The 27,344-nt window shown below is 46.4% G+C and overlaps 1 protein-coding gene across 1 annotated transcript in view; it reads left to right on the forward strand.

Moving 5' to 3' along the window:
* The window catches only part of ALG13 (ALG13 UDP-N-acetylglucosaminyltransferase subunit), a 273,986-nt gene that overhangs the window by 237,390 nt on the left and 9,252 nt on the right, over positions 1 to 27,344 (forward strand). Inside the window, exons 29-30 of the mRNA XM_077485629.1 lie at positions 5,889 to 6,051; positions 20,514 to 20,809. Of these exons, the coding sequence (XP_077341755.1) occupies positions 5,889 to 6,051; positions 20,514 to 20,788 (438 nt within the window). The 3' untranslated portion in view covers positions 20,789 to 20,809. The remainder of the gene's footprint in view (positions 1 to 5,888; positions 6,052 to 20,513; positions 20,810 to 27,344) is intronic.

A 27,344-nucleotide genomic window follows, 5' to 3' on the forward strand; every position in this document is an offset into this window, starting at 1 on the left:
CCTGGACTTGCTCCAGCACATTATTTTTGAGGATTGGTGACCAGAACTGGACGGAATACTCCAGATTCTGCCAAGCCAAAGTTTTATAAAGTGGCAAAATAATCGTTTTATCCCAGGAGTAAATTATCTTTTTAATGCATGCTAATATTTTGTTGGCTTTGGAAACTGCAGCTTGACTTTGCATGCTATTACGTAGTCTCTTCTTCTGGGACCCCTAGATCCTTCTCCATCCTGGAAGCCCCTAGAGATTCTCTCCCTAAAGAGTAACTTGTGTTTATATTTTTACCCCTAAGTGCTTCACCTTACATTTTATAAATTTTTTAAATTTGCCATGTAGTAGCACACTCCATTAATTTATTCGGGTCCTCTTGTAAAGTGTCTCTATCCTGCTGTGTTTTACATTGCCCTGCATATTTTTGTGTCATCAGCAACGCTGAGATTGAGTGATGTATCACATCCTTTATAAATAGGTCCCAGGACAAAGCCCTGGGGTACCCCACTAACCAATCTGGACCAATTCTGAGTATGTTATTTATCACAGCCATTTGGACACACCCCCATAGCCAGTTTTCCATCCAGGTACATACTGTGGTCCATGCCTACAGACCTCCGCTTGTAGATAAAACGTTTGGATTTTGCAAAAACATTTGATACAGTAACCCACAGATACACCACATCCACTGGTCTACCTTCGTCCAGATGGGAGCTCACTTCGCCATAGAATGTTAATAGACTGGTTTGGCAAGAGTAACCTTTAGTAATCGGCAAAGGTTTACAGCTAGTTTTACTGTTTTCATTAGCAATTCTTGGAGATGGTCCCTTATCTCCTCAAATAGTTTGCAAACTACCGACGTTGGACTGACAGGCCTATAGTTCCCAGGAATAGATCTCTGCCCTTTTCTGAATATTGCTACCACGTGGGCTTTTCTCCAATCAACTGGTATCAATCCTGTCGGTAAGCTGTCCATGAAGATTAGGAATAGCGGTCTGGCTATAACCCAAGTTCTTTAAGGACTCTTGGGTGTAAGCCATCTGGTGCCAGTGATTGATTTATTTATTTTAAAGGTTCTCTAATCCTTTCCAGATTTCAGCCTCTGTTGGCAGCAAGGATAGATCCTGTGATGTTACTAATAATACTGCCGTGGTTGGTATACCCCTTATCTTCCTGTGTGAAGACTGAAGAGAAGAAAGCATTTAGCACAGCTGCCTTCTCCTTGACAATTGTAACCGCCTTCCCTTTCTCGTCCTTCATGGGGCCTTTTGTGTTCTGTCCTTGCCTTTTTACTATTAATAGAAGGTAGAAGTTTTCTAAATATATCTAACTTCTGAACCTATCTGGGACTGACGCTAACTACCTCTAACTGCCCCTAGCACTGTTTAGCGTCACAAATGACACCAATACAGTGATCAGTAAAAAAAATCTATACACTGTACTTGATGAGACTGACAGTGAGTGAAAGGGTTAACTGGGGTGGGGGGGGGGGGGATCAGAGGGTGAAAGATGTGCCCAAGTGTACTAGTGTCAGTGTAATGCTTGTGTAATCCACTGTTGATGCTCTCCTGGACCTGATGACTACTCTCTCCTAGAACGCTGGAACTGAAAAGGGCTCCAGGAGGGAAGATTACATAATTTCCTGTGCCCGTGTTTACATTACACAGGCACAGGAGGTTCTTCCATTGGTCCAAACTGATCAGCAGGTAGAAGCCATAAATTATTGGCCTGGACTGGATGATTGATCAGTTCTGAATCAAATCTGATTGACGCCGGGCGCGCACATGCCCCCTAGCCGCAGGCACGAATCACGTACCTGTATGAGATTTTGCACAGCTGTGCCGTCCTGCTGCAGTATATGTACATGGGCGGGGTCCGTAAGTGGTTAAGTATATAAATGTTAAAGCAAGGCCAGAACATATTGGCCCCACAAAGGATGATGAAGGGTATTTGGCCACAAACAGAAAGAAGGCAAAGTTTTTGAATATATTCTCAGTTTCACAAAGGAAACGGGGGAAGGGCGACACGGTAACCAAGACTAATGTTAATTTTTATAACGCCTCACAGGAGGCAACCTCATGGCTAACAGAGGACCGAATCAGAAATAGATTTGAAAAACTTTAATATAAATAAGTCACCGGGACCAGATGGCTTACACCCAAGGGTCCGGAGCTCAGCCTAGTGATAGCCAGACCATTGTTCCTATTCCAATCTATTAATCTTCTATGAAAAAGAAGGTTAATAGATTCTGGCTGATTCTATACGAACGGTAGTCCCTCTTTTCCGGCGGACATTTCTACTAAACAGGCACAGTGCACTTTATTATATGCTATATATAGTATACATTTTGGTACGCATGTTTGTACTAGGGGGGTTTTGGGCAAAATTGAATAAAATTGCTTAAACGGGATTACGCTATGTGGACATTGTATTTTTTTTTATGCATTCCCAGAGCCCTATGGTAATCAATCCTGACACCTAGTGGATGATTGGAGACGAACAGTGGAAAGTGGAGTTTTTAAGCTAGAGATATCAAGGATCTATATCAGCCTTTCTCAACCTTTTCAACACCGAGGAACCCTTGAAATAGTTCTCCGGTCTTGGGGGAACCCCTGCTAAAAATCAGAAATCTACAACTCATGATACAATAGTGTGATGGTCAGTGGGAAGAATGGTCCTTACACTTGTGGTCATTGGGAAGAATTACCTCCTTACAGATGGCTAAAAAGATCACTGGTGTCAGTGGGAACTTGTATGAGAGGCAGAAATTGCCCAATGCTGAAGGAACCCCTAGCAACCTTTGGAGGAACCCTGGTTGAGAATCACTGCTCTATATTATTTACGGTCTGGTTAGTGTACCCCCAAAAGGGGTGTTTTTTACCACACGTGGTGAATCGTGGGTGGAAGCTGTGTACAAATCACAATAGACTCTGCTTTTCTGCTATTTACCTCATCGTATTGATCATGAGAAGTGATATCTGTATTTGAATGAGGGGGAAAAAAAGCGCTGCTGCAATATTATAAAAAGGACTTCCATTTGTTTTTTGTAGTATTGCCAATTTTCTAATTCCGTAATTTCATATATACTCATGGTATGTGTGAGAAATATCTCAAAGTGATAACTTTGTGTTAAAAAAAAACAAAATGCAATTTTTCAAATACTTGTGGCAAAAATTATCTTACTTGCACGCAATATACCTCGCAGCAAATACCTTGGGGTGTCTACTTTTCAAAAAGAGATTAGTTGGAGGGTGTTTGTACTGCCCTAGCATTTTAGCACCTCAGTAAATGTCAGGGCAGCCAGAAAATAAAATCGTATTTTTTCCCCGTATACTGTATATAATCTAGTTCGCAGACACTATAACATTCACTCAAATAAATTACACTCATTGGGATTTTTTTCCCCAAAGATATGTAGCAGAATACATTTTGGCCTAAATTTATGGCAGCATTTGATTTTATTGGATATTTTTGATAAAGTAGAAAATATATATTTTTTTATGTTTTTTCATTTATATCGCAAAAAAAAAATAAAACCCAGTGGTCATCAAATATCACAAAAAAAAAATCTATGTAAATGTCATTTGAGTACAGCATTAAATTACGAGCAATTACCAGTTGAAATAACACAGTACCGAATAGCAAAAATGGCCTGGTCATTAAGGCAGTAAAACCTTCCGGAGCTGAAGTGGTTAAAGATAAACTTTAAACCCTTTAACCGCTTAACCACTTCGCGCCCGCGCTATAGCCAAAAGAAGTATACAGCGCGGACGCTAACTGCCGGGAGGGCGTCCCTGGACGTCGTCCTGTTTACTTCCCCTCTGCGTGCCACCGCGGGCGTGCATAGGGGAAGTTCTGTGCTGGCCGTGTCCCTCGGACACAGCCAGTCACAGATCACGGTAAACGGCCAATCACAGCGGTCGTTTACAGCGCGATCGGTGTGTCCAATGAGAGGTGATCTCATATGTAAACATGAGATCATCTCTCATTGCTGGCTCCCCTCCTCTCACACAGCGTGTGAGGAGGGAGAGATGAACCGCTGCAGCGGTTGGTGTAAAAAATAAAAAAATGAAAATAAAGTGCCAACCTGCCCCCAGTGCCACCTGTCAGTGCCATCTGTCCCCAGTGCCACATATAAGTGCCATCTGTCATCAGTGTCACGTGTCATCAGTGCCAGATATTAGTGCCATCAGTCATCAGTGCCATGTCGTCGGTGCCACCTGTCAGTGTCACGTGTCATCAATGCCAGGTATCAGTGCCATCTGTCATCAGTGTCACGTGTCATCAGTGCCAGATATTAGTGCCATCAGTCATCAGTGCCATGTCGTCGGTGCCACCTGTCAGTGTCACGTGTCATCAATGCCAGGTATCAGTGCCATCTGTCATCAGTGCCGCATGTCATCAGTGCCACGTATTAGCGCCGCATGTCATCAGTGCCACGAATAAGTGCCATCTGTCATCAGTGCCACGTATTGGTGGCATATGTCGGTGCCACGTCTGTGTCGCGTGTCATTGTCCTGGTGCTCCAGGGCCTTCAAAAGTGTAATAGGTAGTCAAGTTAATTTATGCTCCTAGAACACGATGGTGCTCCCTGCATGTTGGGCCTCTCTGTGGCCAGGCTGTGAAAAAGTCCCACACGTGGTATCGTAATACTCAGGAGGAGTAGCAGAATTTATTTTGGGGCATTATTTGTGGTATACGCATGCCAAAGTTCACCATTCCTCTTACTAAATACCTTGGAATGTCTACTTTCAAAAAAAGGGGCCATTTGGGGGGTATTTGTACTTTCCTGGCTTGTTCGGGTTGCAAGAAATTAGATGGGCCACCAGTACCTCAGATGTGATCAATTTTGTATGATTTGCATCACAGCTTGTAGACTCTCTAACTTTCACAAAGACCAAATAATAGCCACTAATTTGGGTTTTTACCAAAGATATGTAGCAATATAAATTTTGGCCAAAATTTATGAAGAAAAATTAATAATTTGCAAAATTTTATCACAGAAACAAATGTGTTTTTCTAAATTTTCGGTCTTTTTTTCATTTTTATAGTGCAAAAAATAAAAACCCCAGAGGTGATCAAATGCCACCAAAAGAAAGCTCTATTTGTGGGAAAGGACAAAAAATTAATTTGGGTACAGTGTTACATGACTGAGTAATTGTCATTCAAAATGTGAGAGCACCGAAAGCTGAAAATTGGTCTGGGCAGGAGGGGGGTTTAAGTGCCCAGTAGGCAAGTGGTTAAGGACCTGCCACTGTCATACTGTGGCAGGTTGGCTGCTCTTGGCGAATCACCGTAGGTGGACGTCGACAGCTTTAAGAGCGATGGGAGGCGCACGGACGCGATGTCTGCCGGCCACACGTGATTGCTCCACAGAGAGTCCAAACGGGAATCTGTCAATGTAAAGTGACCGATCCCCATTCTGACAGGAGGAGAGGCAGATCTGCTGTTCCTATTGATTAGGAGCGGCGATCTCTCTCCTCCTGCAGTCAGTCCCATCCACCCACAGTTAGAAACCCTTCCCGGGAAACGCATTTAACCCCTTGATCGCCCCTAGTGTTAACACCTTCCCTGCCAGTGAAATTTTACACAGTAATCGGTGCATTTGTATAGCACTGATCTCTATATAAATGTCAATAGACCCAAAAATGTGTCAAGTGTTTGATCTCTCTGCCGTAATGTTGCACTCCCACTAAATATCGCAGATCGCCGCCATTACTAGTAAAAAATAAGCATAAAAATGCCATGAATCTAGAAGTTGACTGGAGTTGCACTGACCAGGTAACAAGTGTGTGTGTTGTTGTTGTTGTTTTTTTTTTTTTTTTTTTTTTTTTTTTTCTTCCAGATGAAACCATAATTTATATAACCACACATCTCATTCATTTTTTATTCCTAGTGTTATCATCAGAGCTTTTGGCATTCCATGGTCTATGTGCAGCCTGTTCCAACTCCACCACACATTGAGTCATATCAGAGCTTTCCAGAATCTGTTCCTGTAGTTGACCAATCTGTGATAACGGTGTGCAATGAAAACAGGCCACAGACACTAGAATCTAGTGGTATGTTAAATTTTTTTCACCTTATTTTTTTGTTTTGTTTTTTTACTTTGGAAGCAAGTATGGGTTATGAGCCCTGAGACCCTATAAGGGCTTAATGGGCCATAATATACTATGAGACTGGTTAATTTTTTTACAAAAATATTCTATATATAAACTATTCAGACCACCCTTTCACTGATAACAGCTAAATTGGGTGCATCTACAGTGCATCTGGGAAGTATTCCCAGTGATTCACTTTATCCACATTTTGTTAGTCTTATTCCAAAATAGATCAAGTTCATTATTTTCCTCAAAATTCTAAAAATAATGCCCTATAATGACAATGTGAAATAAGTTTGAAATTGTTGCTTTTTTTAACAATAAAAAACAAAATCCCATGTACATAAGTATTCACAGCCTTTGCTCAATACTTTGTTAAAGCACCTTTGGCACCAATTACAACCTTTAAGTATTTTTGAGTATGATGCTACAAGCTTGGCACACCTATTTTTGGGTAGTTTCTTCCATTCTTCTTTTCATGACCTCTCAGGCTCCATCAGGTTAAATGGGGAGTGTCGGTGCACAACCATTTTCAGATCTCCCCAGAGATGTTTAATCGGGTTCAAGTCTGGGCTCTGGCTGGGCCACTCAAGGACGTTCAGAGTTGTCCCGTAGCCACTCCTTTGTTATCTTGGCTGTGTGCTTAGGGTTGTTGTCCTTTTGGAAGATGAACCTTCTCACCAGTCTGAGGTCCAGAGCGCTCTGGAACAGGGTTTCATCAAGGATGTCTCTGTACATTGCTGCATTAATCTATACCTTAATCCTGGCCAGGTGATTAGCAGTGCCTGATTTCCTCCAGACATGCTTGCCATTCAGGCAAGATTTCAATCTGTTTCATCAGACTAGAGAATTTTGTTTCTCATGGTCTAAGAGCTTAAAGTGCCTTTTGGAAAGCTCCAGGCAGGATGTCATGTGCCTTTTTTACGGAGGCGTGCCTTCCATCTGGCCACTCTACCATACAGGCCTGATTGGTGAAGTGCTGCTTCTTCTGGAAGGTTCTCCTCTCTCCACAGAGAAACACTGGAGTTCTGTCAGAATGACAGTCGGGTTCTTGGTCACCTCCCTGATTAAGGCCCTTCTCCCTCGATCACTCAGTTTGACCGGGCGATATGCTCTAGGAAGAGTCCTGGTGGTTCCAAACTTCTTCCATTTAAAGATGGAGGCCACTGTGCTCATTGGGACCTTTAATGCTGCAGAAATGTATTTGCACCCTTCCCCCGATCAGGGCCTCGATATAATCCTGTCTCAGAGGTCTACAGACAATGGCTTGGTTTTTGCTCTAGGCTGGTGTGTGCCTTTCCAAATGTCCTATCAACTGAATTTCCCATAGGTGGACTCTAATAGAGTGCCAGAAACATCTCAATGATCAGTGGAAACGGGATTCACATGAGCTCAATTTTGAGTGTCATGGCAAAGGCTGTGAATGTAAATGTGTGTGGTTTTTTTTTTTTTTTTTTTTTTTGTTTTTTTTTTATAAATTTGCAAATATTTCTATCAAAGTTCTTTCACATTGTTATGGCGTATTGCTTGTAGATTTTTAAGAAAAACAATGAATTTAATCAATTTTGGAATAAGGCTGTAACTAACAAAATGTGGAAAAAGTGAAGCGCTGTGAATACTTCATGCTTGCACTGTATTTCACAAGAACTTGAATACTCTGGGGTTTTCTGTAAAGCCCTCATCACACAGTGTTACAGTGCTGTAAAGCAGTGACCCAAAGTCAATCTTTTCTCCTTAATTTCTATCCCAAAGCAATTGTTCTAGTGAAAAAAAATATATTTTTTTTCTTACGTTCATCGACTGACACAGCTCCTTTCTTAGACCATCGGGTTGTTGTGCCACCTTCAGGAGAGTACTAGGCAGAACATGTTAAAATGTTATAATAAAATTAGAAGTTTCTAGTTCCGCCCAATGGGCAGTCCCTTAAATAACCCCTCAGCCTGCTACTGCAGCCTCAGTTTTTTTTCTGCCCAGTGAAGAAGGTCCTAGGAACCCTGCGGGCCCGTCGATCCGTGGATTTTTCTGCAGAAGTTTTGCTTTTTGCGCAAGATTAAAGATCATGTGATCTGCTATCAGCCGGCTGGATGACAGGCTGGATACCCTCATCCTTGTAGTCTACCCAGCCTGGCCAGCGAGCGTGTGCAGACCAGAGCTCCACGCTGGGTCGGCCACGACATGCCCCCAGCTCCAGGGGCAGGGGGGGTGGGTGTAATATCCCGGGGCACACATATGAACGGGCTACTGATGTCTGCTTCAGTGTGCCTGGCCAGCAGCCACCCCGTACTGATCAGAGAGTGGGTCTGTGATGGAATGTCTCCCTGCTCTTCAGGACTGGTAAGTACAGCTCTCCCTACCTCGGTGGGGCTGAGCAGCTGGGCATTCCCTGGGAGGTCGATTCGGGGGTCCCTCACCTCCCTCTTATATCCCTGTCCCCATCTTCCCTCCCCCCTTCTTCCCTGTGGGGGATGCTGCATTGGCTGCTGAGCAGTGTGCGTGCCATAGATAGAGGCTCCCCAGGGGGGCTCTCATCTGGGGGGGACTGCACTGGATAGCTGTTCCCTGGAGGTGTGTAGGTCTCTCCCCTGAGGTGCCTGGAGGCTGTGTCTGCTGATCGCTGTAATGCTGTTTTACCTCCATTTCTCTGCCTGTTTTTTCACTGTTCTTCATTGCATACAGTGCTTGGCGGCCGTGTTTGGTGTGACCAGGGAACAGCATGCTCTCTCCATTTTCCTGTAGTCCGGCTGCTATTTTCACTGTGATTATGTCCTTTATACTGGATGCTCGGCGGCCATTTTGTTGAAGCCTTAGCTTTAGCGATATTCAGAACAGCTCAGCACAGCGTGGTTTGGTCTCTTATGCATCTGGGAGCTGACACAGGCACACCTAGCTGGATGGCGCAGAACTTGGTCAGGGTGGTGAGTCCTGTGGGAGGAGCCCCTCAGCCAGCAGCAGTTAGGACAGTGCTGGTCCCACCCTCCTAAGTCCCCAACAGGTGGCAGACAGGGTAGGGTCAGCATGGCTTCAGAAACTGGTCTTTCTTCCTCCGAAATCCAGGCAATTGTAACCGGTTCGCCTGCAGACCGCTCAGTGCCTCTGGACGCTTTGTCGGCGGTCCTTAATTAGTTCGTTGCAAAGATGGAGGCGGTGCGTGGGCGAAAAGGTGGTAAAAAACTGCCCCTGCCCCCAACCCCGTCCTCCAGGGAGAGCTCTGAAGCAGACTCGGTCCCTGCTGAGGCTGGTGACCCCTGTTCTGTTTTTTCAGATGATGCTGACAAGGACTGTTCGGACAGTGAGGATGATTCCCCATCCAGGTCCGTGTGCGATAAAGCGCTTGTTGGAGCACTTATCACAGCTGTGCGTGATACCCTGAAAATTCAGGAGCTAGCAGATCCCTCTGCTGATGTAGCGGTCCCATTTGCGTCCAGTAAGCCAGCCCATACACCTAAGGTATTCCCGTATCTGACTTATTTCAATAAGTTCGTATACAAGGAATGGGGTCAACCGCAATGGACCTTTTCGGTCCCCAAATACATGGCGGTGTGTTACCCCTTTGAGGAGAGCCTTCTCAAAAAGTGGTCGGCTCCTCCGGTCGTGGACCCCCCAGTATCCAAGTTAAACAAAGTAACCACAATCCCGGTAGAAGGGACGCCTTTAACCACTTCGCATCCAGGCCAATTCTGACATTTCTCTCCTACATGTAAAATTCATAATTTTTTGCTAGAAAATTACATAGAACCCCCAAACATTATGGTTTTTTTTTTTAGCAAACACCCTAGAGAATGCAATGGCGGTTGTTGCAACTTTTTATCTCGCACGGTATTTGCGCAGCAATTTTCCGAACGTGTTTTTTTTTTCAGAAAAAAGTTTCATGCTTAAAAAAAACCCCGTAAAGTTAGCCCAATTTTTTGGCATAATGTGATAGATGAAGATACGCCAAGTAAATAGATACCCAACATGTCACGCTTCAAAATTGCACGCGCTCATGGAATGGCGCCAAACTTTGGTATTTCAAAATCCCCATAGGCGACACTTTAAATTTTTTTACTGGTTATATGTTTTGCGTTACAGAGGAGGTCTAGTGCTAGAATTATTGCTCTCGCTCTAACGTTCGCAGCGATACCTCACATGTGTGGTTTGCACACAGTTTTCATATGTGGGCGGGACTTGCTTCTGCGTACGAGCACACGGGGACAGGGGCACTTCAATTTTTTATTTTTTATTTTATTGTTAATTTTACTTGTTTGACACTTAGGAATAAAAGTAATCAATTTTTTTTTTTTATTACAAGGAATGTAAACATCCCTTGTAATAGGAATATGGCACGATCGGACCTATTTACAGTGAGATATGGGGTCAATAAGACCCCATATCTCACCTCTAGGCTGGGAAGCCTAAAAAAAAAAAAAAAAAAAACTATCACGGCCTCCCAGCCAAATCGGCGCTGTTATTTTGAATGCACAGGCCCGGCGTGACGTCATAACATCGCGCCCAGCCTCCGAACGATCATAGAGACTCCGGGGACCATCTGGTCCACCGGAAATCTCTATGGTATCATCCGGGGGCCGGCGGATACTGTGACCGACTCACCGATGGAAACGGTGAGTTGGTAGAAGCACCGGAGGGCGGCGGGAGGGGGGGGGGGGATGTCCCCTCCCTCCGCCCGTAAGAATGATCAAGCGGTGGAACAGCCGCTATGATCATTCTTATGGTGCAGGGAATCGCCGGCTGAAAATGCAGATATCTGAAATGATGTCTGTGGCCTTGGGCATCATTCACATTTAACCACTGAAAGCCGAGGCCGTCCCTGGAGCGCGAAGTGGTTAAGGATCCCACGGACAGGAAGGCAGAGGCAGTGGCTCGTTCCTTGCTTATGGTTGTGGGGTCAGCAATACGACCAGTACTGGCATCCACGCTTGTATCACAGACACTTACTGAGTGGGCAAAACTTTTGCACCGCAAATTGGGGGAGCAACAGGCTTCTCCTGTCTGCGTGGAACTAGCAGACCAGTTAGTGCAAGGCCTTAAGTACGTTTGTGACGTGGCCCTGGATACCCTCCCTCTGTTATCCAGGGATTCAGTGTCAGCAGTGGTACTGAGACGCCTGATTTGGCTAAAATGCTGGTCGGCTGACCAGGCATCTAAAAAAGCCCTGACAGATCTATCCTTCCTTGGCGAGCGGCTCTTTGGAGCCTCATTGGATGATATAAAAAATGCCACAGGTGGTAAGAGTACACTACTCCCCCAGGCCAGGAAGGCTGCAAGGGCCCTCTTTTTCCGCTCACAAACGGCTTTTTCGCCTGCCCGGGGCTTTGGCTAAGCATCCCCAGCCCGACAGGATGACCTCGGAAGGACAAAAGCCTGCGAGCAAAAGTGCTACCGCATGAAGGTTTGCCCCTGCCTGCAACACGGGTGGGGGATCGCCTTCGGGAGTTTGCAGCCCAGGGGGCCTCTCAGCTGTCCGACCAATGGGTCTGCGATCTGATTTCCTCAGGCTACAAGATAGTTTCCGCTCTTGGCCACAAAACAGATTATTCCCCTCCAGCATACCCTTACTCCCGGTTCGCCGGGAGGCCCTATTGGGGGCGTTGAGGGACCTGCTGCGTCGCGGGGTGATGGTACCTGTTCCGGAGTCGGAACGTTTCCAGGGGTTCTACTCAAATCTGTTTGTAGTCCCCAAAAAGGAAGGAGTATGTCAAATTTTGGTCCTAAAAGCCCTCAATTACTTTATAAAAGTACAGAGGTTCAGAATGGAATCAGTTCACTCAGTCTCTGCACTCCATCAAGGGGACTCCCTGGCATCTTTGGACATTCTGGATGCGTACCTGCACACACCCATATGCCTTCGGCATCAGAAATTTCTGCGATTTGCAGTTGGGGAAGCCTACTACCAGTGTTTGGCTCTCCCCTTTGGTTTGGCATTGACTCCTGTTTTGGCAATGCTGCGACAACGCGGGATCGCGATCGCGGGTTACCTAGACAATCTCCTCCTGAGAGCGTCTTCTGCCTCAGGAGGATGTGGCGCTTACAATGCAGACCCTGCAGGAGTTTGGGTGGCTATTTAAACCTAAAGAAGTCGGTGATTGTACCAACTCTGCATTTGGAGTACCTAGGCCTACTGCTGGACTCCATGGAAGCGAGAGTCTTTCTCCCTTCAGACAAGCTGCAAACTCTGAGCCATAGTAAAACTGCTGATGAACCGCAGGTGGGCGTCGCTATGCTTCTGCATGAGAGTCCTGGGACTCATGGTGGCCTCCTTTGAGACAGTACCATATGCCCAGTTTCACAAGAGTTTTGCAGAAGGAGATCTTGACGAAATGGGACAAATCTCTGTTATCCCTGCTCTGGTGGCTGAGGTCCCTGGCACTTCGGTCTGGGAAGTCGTTGCTACCGCTACAGTGGACAGTGATCACAACGGATGCCAGCCTAACCGGCTGGGGTGGGGTACTTGGAGTTCAGTCGACCCAGGGCCAAGTCGACCCAAGCTGCCAATCAATGTGCTCGAGCTGCGAGCGATTAGGCTATGCCTCTCCACATGGTCGATAAGACTTCGAGGGCGTCCGATCAGGAGCCAGTCAGAAAACACCATGGCGGTGGCATATGTCAATCACCAAGGAGGAACAAGAAGCTCGGCCGCAGCACGGGAGGTCGCTCACATCCTTCAGTGGGCAGAGTGACATGTATCGGCCCTATCGGCCATTTACATCCCAGGAGTGGAGAACTGGCAGGTGGATTACCTAAGTTGCCAGAATGGGCGTTGCATCCGGAGGTGTTCAGGCTACTGTGCCTGTGATTGGGCACACCAGACATGGATCTTCTGGCCTCCTGTCTCAATCAGAAGGTGCAGAGATTCGTGTCCAGGACAAGAGATCCTTGGGCAGACTCATCAGACATGCTGGTGGCTCCGTGGGATCAGTACCAGCTGATCTATGCCTTTCCTCCACTGAAACTGTTACCATGTTTGCTCCTGAGTGGAGGCCGAGGGGATCCCAGTAATACTGATTGCCCCAGATTAGCCCCAGCATCCCTGGTATGCAGACCTAGTGCGCCTGGTGGCAGACGCCCCATGGCGACTGCCGTTACGAGAGGACCTGCTGTCTCAAGATCCAATTCTCCATCCTGCTTTTACCATCACTGGTTTTAACGGCATGGCTATTGAGAGCCAGGTGTTGAGGAACCGGGGTCTTGCGGACTCGGTGATTCACACTATGCTGAGAGCACGGAAATCTTCTAGGAAGATATATCATTGTACCTGGAAGGTCTACATCTCCATGTGTGAGGAGAAAGGGAGGCGTCCGCGCTCCTTTTCTATATCCAGGATCCTGCTGTTTTTGCAGCACGGAGTAGACCAGAAATTGGCGTTAAGCACCATTAAGGGACAAATTTCAGCTTTGGCTGTCCTTTTTTCAACGACCCCTGGCGTCTCACTCTCTGGTGAGCACCTTTGTTCAAGGGGTCCGACGTGTAGTTCCTCGGGTATGTCCACTGTTACACCCGTGGGATCTGAACCTGGTGTTATCGGCGCTTCGGAAACCGCCATTTAAGAATATCGGAGAGATCCCTTTGTTTGGCATTTCTAGTGGCCATTACTTCAGCCAAGATGGTTTCGGAAACTGGCGGCCTTGTCTTGTCTAGTCGCCCGATCTGGTTATACACAAGGATAAGGTGGTGTTGCGTTGTTTTCTGCCGAAGGTGGTTTCGGCGTTCAACATAAATGAATACATTATGTTACCATCTCTGTGTCCTAAACCAACACATCCGAAAGAGGTGACCCTCCATTCCCTGGACGTGGTTCGGGCTCTGAGGGTGTATTTGTCTGCTACGGCTCCCTTTCGGAAGTCAGACTCCTTGTTTGTTTCGGTGGCTAGTCCAAAAAAAGATATGGCGGTATTGTCGCCCACCATTTCCAGGTGGATCAGACAGATTGTAGTATAGGCCTACGCCTTGAAGGGGCAGGTGCCCCCCTTTCCGGTTACGGCCCACTCCACCAGGGCAAGTGAAACGTCTTGGGCCTTCCGACATCAAGCGTCTGTCCCTCAAGTGTGTAAAGCGCCGACTTGGTCGTCTGTTCACAGCTTTACGAAATTCTACAAGGTAGATGTCGGTGCATTGGCTGATGAATGTTTGGCCCGTTTTGGTAAAAACACAGTGCCTTTAAGTAAATGCACTGTTGTATTTGTTGCCGCAAGTTCTGAGGTGGTTTGGAGGTAGTGTCTCGCAGATGAGGAGCACTCTGTTTGTTTTGTTTTTTTTTGTTTGTTTTTTTTTGGGTAAAAAAGTTCTTGGTTATTCCCACACACTGTTGTTTTTTTGTGGGTAAAGTTTTTTTATACTAGTTCCCACATGCCATTGTGGGTGAAGTTTCCCCTCCTTTTGGCACTGCTTGGGGATGTCCCGATGGTCTAAGAAAGGAGCTGTGTCAGTCGGTGAACGTAAGAAAATAAAATTTTCCCTAATCGTCTTTCAGGACAGCCACTATGAGAGAGATAGACTCCTCCTCTTCCTCTGGAAACACTGCGCCAGCCCATAAATTCTTACTTCCCCTGCCGGACCTCAGTTATTAGTGTTTCCTCTGGCGGGGAGACACTGTGCAAGGAACCAGGCCGATCAGTCGGGGAGGCTGTGGCAGTTTTGTCATTAAAAGAACCCGGTTGAAAGAAGCAGGGGCTTCGTTTGGAGAAAGCTGGGTTCAAACCGTTCGAAACCAACGTCCGCGTGTCGGACGGGTCGAACGGTTTACTTACCTCACCAGGTACTGCCACCCCTTCCGAGTCGAGCGTGGCTTCAGGTCGTGGGGGACTCCTATCGCGTCTACAGGGACGCAGCTGGCAAGCCGTTCGGAAGATTTCCCTGTACATGGGTACAGTCCGCCCCTTTTTTTCTTTGAACCGAGCGGGCCGAACGACGGGCGACGTCGTATCCGGCGGAAACTAAGGCTTGACCTCGAATACGATCGACTTCCGGTTCCGGGTCGTGGAGCTGATAGGAGGGCCGGGCACAAGCTGGAGATGAGTTCAGAACGTGCACAGGCAGCGTGGAACTCTGTAGTAAGCAGCCACCTGCAGTCATGTCGGAAGCTGAGGCTCAGACGACAGACTCTATCTCCAGCATTCCTAAGGTAAGAGCACCCTGGGGAGGGGTACTCTCTATCTAGGATCCCCCCACCCCAATGTATGGTTCTATCATGGGTGGGGGGGCAGACCCCCTGGGTGGCCAGGGGGGAGGGGAGGCTCAGATCCCTTCGTTTTAAAAAAGGGTCTAGTGCACTCCCAGGGTTGTATCCCGAGCTTTTGATTGACTTTGTCTTTTTCTGTTTTTTTCTTTGTTCCTTTTTTTTTTAGAAAGCTACGGAAAAAACTAGGTCTACGCATAGCTCTAAAAAGAAGTGTGCCTCCTGTAGGGACATTTTAGGGGAATCTTGGACCAAAGTGTTGTGCAAAGGCTGTATTGACTCCCTCGTTAGGGAAAGGGAATCTGAACAGGAGTCAGGACTAGCAGCTTCAGTCCAAGAGCTCTCGTCCACCTTCTCTTCTTTTAGGTCCCTTTTTGAAAAATTTCAGCTTCCCACGGGTCCATCTCCCCAGGATACAACCCCACCTCTAGCACAGAGTTCTGCTCCAGTCCAACCTGCTAGTACAGGGGGGACAGAGGTTGCAGGCCCTTCAGGGACAGGTAGGGAACTTCCAGACAGTTCCTCTTCCGATTCCCAGGAGGGTTCCGAGGGGGAGGACCAGGACGGGTCCAGGAAAGCCTCCAGATATAAATTATCCCTTGATGAGGTAGAGGACCTCTTAAAGGCAATTTATGCAACCCTCGGTATCCAGACGGATAAAAAGCCCCTAACCCTGCATGACCAAATGTATTCAGGTTTGGGGGAGCCAAAAAGAAGGGTGTTTCCAGTGCATGAAGTTTTAATGGAAACAGTTAAAAAGGAGTGGCAGGATCCGGAGAGAAAACCCTTTTTATCTAGATCCCTCAAAAGAAGGTTCCCATTTTCAGAGGACCCGGCATGCCTTTGGAATAAAAATCCAAAATTGGATGCCGCTTTCTCCCAGGTCTCCAGACACACAGATTTGGCGTTTGAAGACATGGGGGCCTTGGCAGATGTCATGGACAAAAGGATTGACTCTCTGCTTAAAAAGACGTGGGACTCGGCTATCGGCAATTTAAAGCCTGAAATGGCAGTTACAGTTGTGGCTCGCAATTTAGAGCACTGGCTCTCACAGATCCAACAACATATTGAGGCAGGCACAGATAAGGAAACCATTCTGTCATCCTTCCCTACTATGCTGCGAGGGATCACTTACATAGCTGATGCCTCTGCTGAGTCAGTCCGCATGTCGGGCAGAACGGCGGCTCTAGCCAATTCGGCCAGAAGGGCCCTCTGGTTAAAAACATGGCCAGGGGATAATGCCTCCAAGATAAAGCTATGTGGGATACCCCTGACGGGGGACCTCCTTTTTGGCCCAGGGCTAGAGACGGTTCTAGACCGGACAGCGGACAGGAAAAAGTCCTTTCCTCTCAAACGGAAAACCCCCGTACCAACAAAAAAGGGGTTTCGTCCGCAGGGGCGTAGGGAAACCTCTAAACCAGAGGGGAAAAAGAAAACCTGGCCCCAAAAAGGCAGGGGCAGAGGAGGGGCGATTTTTCGCCCTCCTATCCAGCCCTGTAAAACCCAGTGACATTCCAGCTACAGTGGGAGGAAGACTGGGGGCCTTTCTTCCACAGTGGGAGACAATATCCCCCAATCAATTTATTTTAGGGGTAATAAGAAGGGGGTACCTCTTGGAATTCCTAAGACCACCCCCTCAAAGGCTCCTTGTCACGCATCTACCCAGGTGCATGGTAAAGGCCGAGGCCTTGCTAGAAGCTCTGAGGGAATTGGAGAATCAGGATGTTATTCTCAGGGTCCCAAAAGCAGAAGAGGGAAGGGGGTTTTATTCTCACATCTTCATAGTGAAAAAACCCTCAGGGAAGTTCAGGTTGATTCTGAACTTAAAGCCCCTGAACGCTTCAGTGACATACAAAAGATTCCGCATGGAATCGATCTTTTCAGTAAAAGCGCTTCTCCCCCACAACTGCTTCATGGTATCTCTGGACTTAAGGGACGCGTATTTACACATCCCTATAGCGGAAGCCTCGCAGAGGTTTCTACGCCTTGCCATAGATCTGGGCGGAGAAACAGTACACTTTCAGTTTCAGGCCCTGCCATTCGGGCTATCCTCTGCACCCCGCATTTTTACCAAAGTCCTGGCAGAAGCCATGGCCTTTCTTCGGCTCCAGGGGATATGTATAATTGCCTACCTGGACGACCTGCTTTTATTTGCAGCATCCAGGGGATATGTATAATTGCCTACCTGGACGACCTGCTTTTATTTGCAGACCTGGGGTGGCTTCTGAACTTGGAAAAGTCCAGCCTGATCCCCTCACAACAGATCTCCTATCTAGGTTTTCTGTTGGACTCAACACTGTTGAGAGTTTTTCTACCAAGAGAAAAGGTACTAAAACTGGACAGTGTGGTGGCCTCTCTTCAGAGCAACCAGCTGGTTTCCATAAGGTTCTGATGTCAGTACTGGGTCTCCTTACATCCACCCTTCCAGCAGTGCAGTGGGCAGGGCTACACTTTCGTCCCCTACAGACATTCATCCTAGGGGTGTGGGACCACAGTCAGGAGGCCCTAGACACCCTAGTACATATTCCACACCAGGTATAGAGATCCCTCTGGTGGTGGAGGAAAGTGACCAATCTGTCGCAAGGTCGTCTGTGGCTCATCCCGATTTCTCGGGTAGTAACCACAGATGCAAGTGGAAAAGGTTGGGGGGCACATTTGGGTTCCCTTCTAGCCCAGGGCACTTGGGAGGACGGCGAGTTGACTCGATCGTCCAACTGGAAAGAATTAAGGGCAGTGGGACTAGCCCTCAAATTCTTCAAAAAAGAGCTCCGGGGTCACCACATTCAGGTGCGGTCGGACAACTCTTCCGTAGTGGCCTATTTGAACAGGGTGGCACGAGAAGCGGAGCCCTGTTGTCTTTAGCGACAGAGATCCTGTCCTGGGCCGAAACCTACACCCTTTCGCTCTCAGCAGTTTTTCTGAGGGGAGAGAAAAACGTGGTAGCAGACTTTCTCAGCCGAAAGAGGCTGAGGGAGGGCGATTGGGTCCTCAACCAGGAGGTCTTCAATCTCATAATAAAGAGATGGGGGTCTCCGGAGGTGGACCTGTTCGCGTCCAAAAACAATGCAAAAACCCCCTGTTTTTTCTCCCTAAAAAGGGGAGAGGGAGCCTTAGGGGTGGACGCTTTGAGCCAGAATTGGCACTTCAGAACTTGCTATGCCTTCCCACCTCCAGCGTTGTTGCCAGCAGTTCTGAGAAAGTTTCAGATGGAAAGCACATCTCTGATTCTGGTGGCTCCACATTGGCCCAAGAGAGCATGGTTCTCAATGCTAAAGCAGTTGGCGGTGGAACCTCCCTTACTCTTGCCCCCTCGGGACGATCTCCTCTCTCAGGGGCCAGTCCTCTGCCCACAGGTACGCCAGTGGAAGTTAGCGGCCTGGCTACTGAGGAGGGTTTATTAAAATCTAAGGGATTTTCACAGAGACTAGTTTCTACCCTCCTGGACAGTAGGAAAAAGGAAACTCGCCAGATCTATGAAAAGGTCTGGTTGCGTTTCAACAAGTGGTGCGCAGAGAGCTCTTTCCCAGTACGGAGCTCCTCCGCAGTGTTGGAATTTTTACAATGTGGGGCAGATAAGGGCTTATCCATTAGTACCCTTAGGGGTCAAGTATCAGCCCTCAGTGTTTATTTAGAAGATCATTTGGCTGCCAACCCATGGGTAGTCAGGTTCTTTAGGGCCCTGTCCAGACAGAGACCGGTCCAGGGTCTGTCCTTTCCCAGATGGGATTTATCTTTAGTTTTGCAGAGCTTAACTGGACCCCCCTTTGAGCCCTTAAAGGAGTGTTTTCTGAGAGAGCTTACTCTAAAGACAGTGTTTCTGGTAGCAGTAACAACTGCTAGGAGGGTCAGTGAGATGGAGGCCTTATCAGTCAGGGCTCCCTTTTGCGTTATTTTTCCGGATCAGATAGTTTTAAAGACCGATCCAGCCTTTTTGCCGAAAGTGGCATCCAGCTTTCATAGAAGCCAGGAAATTGTTTTGCCCTCTTTTTGTCCCAATCCCTCCGGTGAGAAGGAACTAAAATTCCATTATTTGGATGTTAGGAGATGTATCCTACACTATCTGGAACTGACCAAGTCATTTAGAAGGTCAGATTCCTTATTTGTTTTTTTTTTCCGGGGCCAGGAAAGGTTGTAAGGCGTCCCGGCACACTATTGCTAGGTGGCTCAGAGTAGCCATCGAGCAGGCTTATTTAGTTGCAGGGAAAGAAATCCCAGTGGGTATTAAAGCACACTCCACTAGAGCTATGGCAGCCTCCCAGGCAGAAAGAGCGGGAGCAACGCCAGAGCAGATTTGCAGAGCAGCAACATGGTCCAGCTATTCCACTTTTGTAAAACACTACAGAGTGGATCTGGTGTCGGCAGGTGAGCAGACCTTTGGGCGAAAGGTTTTGCAAGCTGTAGTCCCACCCTAACTGGTAAGTGCTCGCTTATCCTCTCATAGTGGCTGTCCTGAAAGACGATTAGGGAAAATTAGAGTTGCGCTTACCGGTAACGTCTTTTCCAGTAGTCTTTCAGGACAGCCCTAGTTCCCACCCGAAAATTGGGGGGAGTCTTACAAAAGACCAGAGTGCAGCAAGATAATGGTATTTGATAAATATGTTATTAATGTGTTCTTGTGTCTCCCCAGCTGGCCGGAGGTATTCTCGATATAAACTGAGGTCCGGCAGGGGAAGTAAGAATTTATGGGCTGGCGCAGTGTTTCCAGAGGAAGAGGAGGAGTCTATCTCTCTCATAGTGGCTGTCCTGAAAGACTACTGGAAAAGACGTTACCGGTAAGCGTAACTCTAATTTTTTGTACTCGCCTAATCCTTTTCTCTGTAGTTTACCAACTGACAAAGCACCCTCCCCTCTTATTTTTGTTTAAGTTATACTGCTTGTTAGCGTACTGAGGCTACAGTAGCAGGCTGAGGGGTTGTTGCCTAAGGGACCGCCCCTTCGGTGGAACTAGAAAGTTCTAGTTTTATTATAACTTTTAAACATGTTCTGCCTAGTCCTCTCCTGAAGGTGGCGTAACAACCCGATGGTCTATTTTTTATTTTTTTTAAATAAGTTGTGTGGAGGTTTCCAGATTTATGCAGGTAGCATTAGCACTTAGCACTTGGCACTGTGTAGCCAGACAGTTCTAAGCCTCATAGCAGATGCATGAAACATTGTATGGCTAGAGTTGTACCCTTACAGCTTCATTTATTGTATAATAAGCCTGGCAGTATCCCTTATCCTGCACCAAAAAATGTATCTATTTTGTATCTTGCAGGACCATTTCCTAACGTGGACTCTCTGCCTCCTTCACCTGGACCAGTATATTACCCTTTTATGCCTGATCCGTATAACCAACCTCCTTTACCCGGTTTTGACTCATGTGTGCCTTTTGTGCCTACATATCACTATGTAGGACCGTGGCATCCTATAAGCCCACCTTATAGCAGTTCCCCTCGGATACATAATACAGTAAACCCTGGTCATATTCACCAAGTAAGCTACTTGGCTGCACCGACTCCACCTGCTCACTTTGTTCCTCAAACAATATGAGGAATAATGGATGTGTCATTGGTATGTATGGATTTGTTTTGCACTTTACAGATTGCTCTAGTAAAGCAGATGCAAAATGCATTTCTCCATTGTCCATAATTAAGCAACCTAGAGTTATTTTTCTGCCTATAGAAAACTGAAGGCTAGCCTCCTTGAGGCGATGACCCCTCACCTCACAACTGCTTAGTTAAAGGGCTGTAAAGGTCCATTTTTTTATTTTCTAAATGGGTTCCTTTAAGCTAGTGCATTGTTGGTTCACTTACCCTTTCCTTTGATTTCCCTTCTAAATGTTTTTTTTCTTTGTTTTCTTTGTCTGAATTTCTCAGTGTGAAGTTTACTGAGGAGAAACAGGAAGTGAGAAATTCAGACACAACAAAAAAACATTTAGAAGGGAAATCAAAGGAAAAGGTAAGTGAACCAACAATGCACTAGCTTAACCACTTCCCGACCAGCGCACGACGATGTACGTCGACATAATGGCACGGGCAGGCATATTGGCGTACAGGTACGTCCAATATTCAATGCCGCCCTGCCATCGGGAGCGCGCCGCCGGCGGCGCGCTCCCGCGCTGGTCGGGACCCCCGTGAGTCCGGTCGCGGGACCCGTGGACTCGATCGCCGCGGGCATCCCCGCGATCGTCTCACGGAGCGGCCGAATGGAGGAAATGCCGAATAAACAGCATTTCTCCATTCTGCCTAGCAACTAGTGACGCTGATCTCTGCTCCATGTGATTTGAGCAGAGATCAGTGTTCACTAAATGAAAGCCCAACCCCCCCACAGTTAGTAACACACCCCTAGGAACACTTAACCCCTACACTGCCACCCACTGGTTAACCCCTTCACTGCCAGTGTCATTTACACAGGAATCACTGCATTTATATAGCAGTGATTACTGTATAAATGACAATGGTGTCAAAAATGTCCGATGGGTCCCCCACAATGTCGCAGTCACAATAAAAATCGCTGATCACCGCCATTACTAGTAAAAAAAATAATAAAAAATTATTAATAAAAATGCTATAAAACTATCCCTATTTTGTAAACGCTATAACTTTTGCACAAACCAATCAATAATCGCTTATTGCGATTTCTTTTTTTTACCAAAAATATGTAGAATACGTATCGGCCTAAACTGAGGGAAAAAAATGTTTTTTTTTATATATTTTTGGGGGATATTTATTATAACAAAAAGTAAAAAATAATGCGTTTTTTTCAAAATTGTCGCTCTATTTTTGTTTATAGCGCAAAAAATAAAAACCGCGGGGGTGATCAAATACCACCAAAAGAAAGCTTTATTTGTGGGGAAAAAAGGACGTCAATTTTGTTTGGGAGCCACGTCGCACGACCGTGCAATTGTCAGTTAAAGCGACGCAGTGCCGAATCGCAAAAAGTGGTCTGGTCTTTGACCAGCAAATTGGTCCGGTCTGAAAGTGGTTAAAGGAACCTATTTAGAAAATAAAAAAACAGCTTTACAACCCCTTTAATGCTTGGCACAGGCAATTGCCAATCTGTCCCTTTTTAGAGTTGGTTCACTATGGCAGTAAGTTTTTCTCTACCTTTTTGTCCTGAGGCCTCTCATTTTTATACCACTGACAAATACAGTCAATGTGTCTGCATTCACTGATGCTCATTTTGGATGAAAGGTTCTGCAAGTGGCCATTAATGTGCCCCCCCCCCCTTTTTTTTTTTGCCTGCATTTGTTTGACATGCCCGTGCTGCAGGTGGGTGGATTTTGGAATTCCCTAGGTTGTTTAATTATCAATCTGTGTTTCTCTCATGGTCAATAGAGAAAAATATTACTTTTCCTGGAATCCAATGAGGTACAAAGCGCACTTCATTTCTATGCTATAGTTTTCTTTTTGGACTGCTTGCTACAGCTGAGCAGTTGTGCATGGGGGAGGGAGGGAGGTTTATAGCCTCAAGGGGGCTGGAATTCTGGGCCTAGTGTCCATTTTCTCCTGTAGGTGGTGCAATGTAATCCTATGTCGTTTTAAAAATATCATCAAGCTGTGTCCCTCAAAGGATTCTAAGAAAAGGCTTTTACAGTGAGTATCTTTTTGTTCAATATCTTTTTATTAAACAGAAGACAAACTTACAACAAAAAGATATCTTAACATGCCAGGTTATTGTCTCATTACATCTCAAGGACAATAAATTGAGGCACCCTTGTTCCCACTTAGTGTCACAGAAAAGGGACGTAGGCCATTATTTGTAACAATTGAAGAAATAAAGAAATGCATATAGTATGATTCCAGTCCATTGGCTCAGGTGGGAGCAAGGGGGCGCACAAGTGTTTAGCAATCCAAGGGACACGCAGCCTGATAAGCAGTATAACACATTAATATTGTATGATATTATAGAGTAAGAGAGAAATAAGGCAGGTGGGGTAAGGGAGAAAGAGAAGGTTGGGGGGGGGGGGGGGGTAGGTGGAGGAAGAGAGGGCTGGCTCACATGGCATTTTTTAGAGCCTATAAGTGCATATAGCAGTAGTTAAGACACAGATAATCTTGATAAATGGGTTAGACAGTTATAAACCTATTGGTGTGGGCAGGATGCTTATTCAATGAAAGAACCCTTCTACCCACTTTCATTTGTCCTGAGGATGCAGAAATAATGGTTTTGTAACAAGTCAAGGTAAGAAATGAGGACCATGGGGCCCAAGTCAGGGTATTGTGAGTAGAGGTACCTCTTGCTATGTGCGTGAGTTCTTCCATGAGGTTCACTTCTGTCACTTTTTGAATCTAAGATTTCATAGGCGGGATTGAAGATTGGCCCCATAGGGTGGGAATGAGGGCTTTGGCCGCGTTTTAGCAGATGGGGGACTAGGGATCTTATGTACCTGCTAATTGGCCTTTGGGTAGCGTGGAAAAGAATAGTCCAGGGATCCTGGTGGAGTTTGATATTGGTGATCTGGTATATTAGGTCCAATACTGTAGACCAGTATGGACGCATGTGTGGACAGGCCCACACCAGATATGGGCATGGGTAGCTACTTCTCCACAGTTTCTCCAGCAGTCTGGTGACTTAAGATACATACGGTGGAGTTTCACAGGAGTATGGTGCCCTCTCGTAAGGAGTTTGTAGTTTCCGCCATCGAGGAAGCAAAGGAAAAGATGTGTGCAAGCTGGAGTATTTTAGATTTTTTCCTTATCCGATATGGTTGATTCAAGGTCAGATCCCCATTTAGACAGGAAAGCAGGATATTGAGGATTTTGAAGCTCGATCAGGGCTCTGTAAAATTGGGAGACAGAATATTCAGGAGGGTCTGCATAGCTGAAGACTGATTCTATTCCGTTGAGATCTTGGAATGATCGTAAGGGTTGAGGGATTGATTAACCACTTCCCGACCGCCGCACGACGATGTACGTCGACAGAATGGCACGGGCAGGCATAAGGGCGTACATGTACGTCCCTGCCTTCCCGCGGGTCGGGGGCCCGATCGGGCCCCCGCCCGGTGCCTGCGGCGGTCGGTATTCGTTCGGGAGCGATCCCGGACGAGGGGGCGGCCATTCATTCATGGCCACCCCCTCGCGATCGCTCCCGACGAATGAAAATGCTCCGTGACATCACTTCCTCTCCTGTAATGTAAACACAGGAGAGGAAGTGATGTAATCTCTCCTCCGTGTTGGTATTTTTCGTTCCGACACCGAGGAGAGAGGATCGGTGAGTTGCACCAACACGACACTACACAGTAGAACATGCCAGGCACACTCACACCCCCCCCCCCCCCCCCCCGATCACCCCCCCAATTACCCCTGCCCCCCCAGTCACAGTGACACCAATGTCTTTTTTTTTTTTTTTTTTTTTTTTTTGCATTGGTGTCATTTGTGACTATAATAACTGTTAGGGCAGTTAGGGTTAGCCCCCTTTAGTTCTAATGTACCCCCCTAACCCCCCCCCAATAAAGGTTTAACCCCGTGATCACCCCCCGTCGCCAGTGTCACTAAGGCTGGGTTCACATTGCAGCGGTTTATGAGAACGAATGTGATTCGCACCGCACTGCAGTGCAAATCACATCCGATCTCTGTGCGATTCGAGTTCAGCCATACAGATAGTATGGCTGAATTCGCATCGCACCCGCCGCAAATTCGCACGGGACCCTTTTTTTGGCCCGCAGCAGAATCGCACCGCGATATGCGAACTGATCTGGGGGTGTCATTAACATTTCACTGACACTCCCAGCAGTTCGCATAGGGCAGTGTGAACTGCCGCCGGGAGGCATGCGATGCGGGAACCCGCCGCGGATTCGTGGCGTTCCCGCATCGCTCCAGTGTGAACCCAGCCTAATAAGCGATCGTTTTTCTGATCGCTGTATTAGTGTCACAGGTGACGCTAGTTAGGCAGGTAGGTATTTAGGTTCGCCGCAGCTTTTTATAGCGCCAGGGACCCCCATATACTACCGCATAAAGCCCCCTGATTGCCCCCTAGTTTACCCTTTTACCAGTGATCACCATATAACTGTTACAGGTGACGCTGGTTGGTTAGTTATTTTTTTATAGTTTCAGGGCACCCACCATTTATTACCTAGTCTCACTAGTGTACCCCTAAATTTAGGGGTGTCTACTTTCCAAAATGGGGTCATTTGGGGGTGGGGGTTTGTGCCATCTTGGCATTTTATGGCCTTCAAAACTGTAACGCCCTTAGAAAGCCTGAAGGCAGTGCTTGGTTTTCGGGGCCCCGTACGCGGCTAGGCTCCCAAAAAGTCCCACATATGTGGTATCCCCGTACTCAGGAGAAGCAGCAGAATTTATTTTGGGGTGTCATTTCACATATACCCATAGCATGTGTGAGCAATATATCATTTAGTGACAACTTTGTGTAAAAAAAAAAAAAAAAATTTTTTTTTTTGTCATTATTCAATCGCTTGAGGCAAAAAAATAAAATATTCAATGGGCTCAACATGCCACTTATCAATTTCCTTAGTGGGTCTACTTTCCAAAATGGGGTCATTTGGGGGGGTTTTGTACTGCCCTGCCATTTTAGCACCTCAAGAAATGAGATAGGCAGTCGTAAACTAAAAGCTGCGTAAATTCCAGAAAACGTACCTTAGTTTGTAGATGTGACAACTTTTGCGCAAACCAATAAATATACAATTATTGACTTTTTTTTTACCAAAGACATGTGGCTGAATACATTTTGGCCTAAATGTATGACTAAAATTTGAGTTTATTGGATTTTTCTAATAACAAAAAGTAGAAAATATCATTTTCTTTCAAAATTTGCGGTCTTTTTACGTTTATATCGCAAAAAATAAAAATCGCAGAGGCAATCAAATACCATCAAAAGAAAGCTCTATTTGTGGGAAGAAAAGGACGCAAATTTTGTTTGGGTACAACATTGCATGACCGCGCAATTACCAGTTAAAGCAGCGCAGTGCCAAATTGTAAAAAGACCTCTGGTCATTGACCAGCAAAATGGTCCGGTCTGAAAGTGGTTAAAGGAAGCTTTGTAGCTGATTATATCTCCATTTGTCCATAAATGTAAGGGACTTAGGCCCAAGGATTTCAGACAGTGGTTTAAGGGTGTTGCATACGAGGACCTGATGAAGTAAGAGAGGTCCATCTGGAGACAATGTTTGGAATCCGGGGTCAAGTTTTCCAGGCATGCAGTGGTCATGGTGTAAAAGTGGCATTAGAGGTGAGTTCTAGGACCAAGACAACTTCTTGTGGAGGCTATCCCAGATGCCCAGAGATAAGGTGGTGAGGGGTAATGTGTTGTGAGAAAGTTTTCGTGATGCGCGAGGTATCCAGGGCATAATGGAAAGGTCCGATTCGCTCAGAGAATGTTCCATCTGGACCCATAATTTGAATGTGGAGGCGTACTTCCAATCCGCGATGCGAGACAACACCGCCGCCTGATGGTACGCTTTAAGGTTGGGTAGGGCTAGTCCACCCGCATTTTTGGAATGAAAAAGGACCAGCCTGTAAAATCTAGCGTGTCCATCCTTCCATACAAAACGGGCAATCGTGGTCTAAAGCATATTAAAGAAACCTATCGGGACTCCCAAGGGTAGCATTTGAAATAGGATACGGGGTAGAATTTTAATTTTGACGACATTAACTATACCTAACCAGGAATGTGATAAGGAGGACCAATTCCTAAGGTCTGCTCTAATGTTATTTAAGAGGGGGATATAATTGTGTTTAAAGAGGGAGTGGATGTTGGGAGTTAAGTATATGCCGAGGCATTTCATGCACCCACATTTTCCCAGCGAAAGGGGAATTGAGGTTTTAGTTGGTCTGCAAGGGCTTTGGGGACTGTCAAATTTAGTATCTCTGATTTAGATAAATTGATTTTAAAGTTAGATATGGATTGGAAATCTGAGAAAGCTGACCTGAGATTTGGGAGTGAAATTCAGGGCTGTTGGATGAAGAATAGAATGTCATCAGCGCAAACTGCATATTTGTGGGGTCTATCACCAATTTGAACACCAAGGATACTTTTATTTTGTCTAATTGTGGACAGGAAGGGTTAGAGGGAAATGGCAAAAAGGAGAGGGGAAAGGGGGCAGCCCTGTCTAGTTTCATTATGTAATGAAAAACTGACATGGGGCAGG

Source organism: Lithobates pipiens, unplaced genomic scaffold, assembly GCF_037356315.1.
Source record: "Lithobates pipiens isolate NorthernLeopardFrog02 unplaced genomic scaffold, aLitPip1_a1.2 Scaffold_1, whole genome shotgun sequence".
NCBI lineage: Eukaryota > Metazoa > Chordata > Amphibia > Anura > Ranidae > Lithobates > Lithobates pipiens.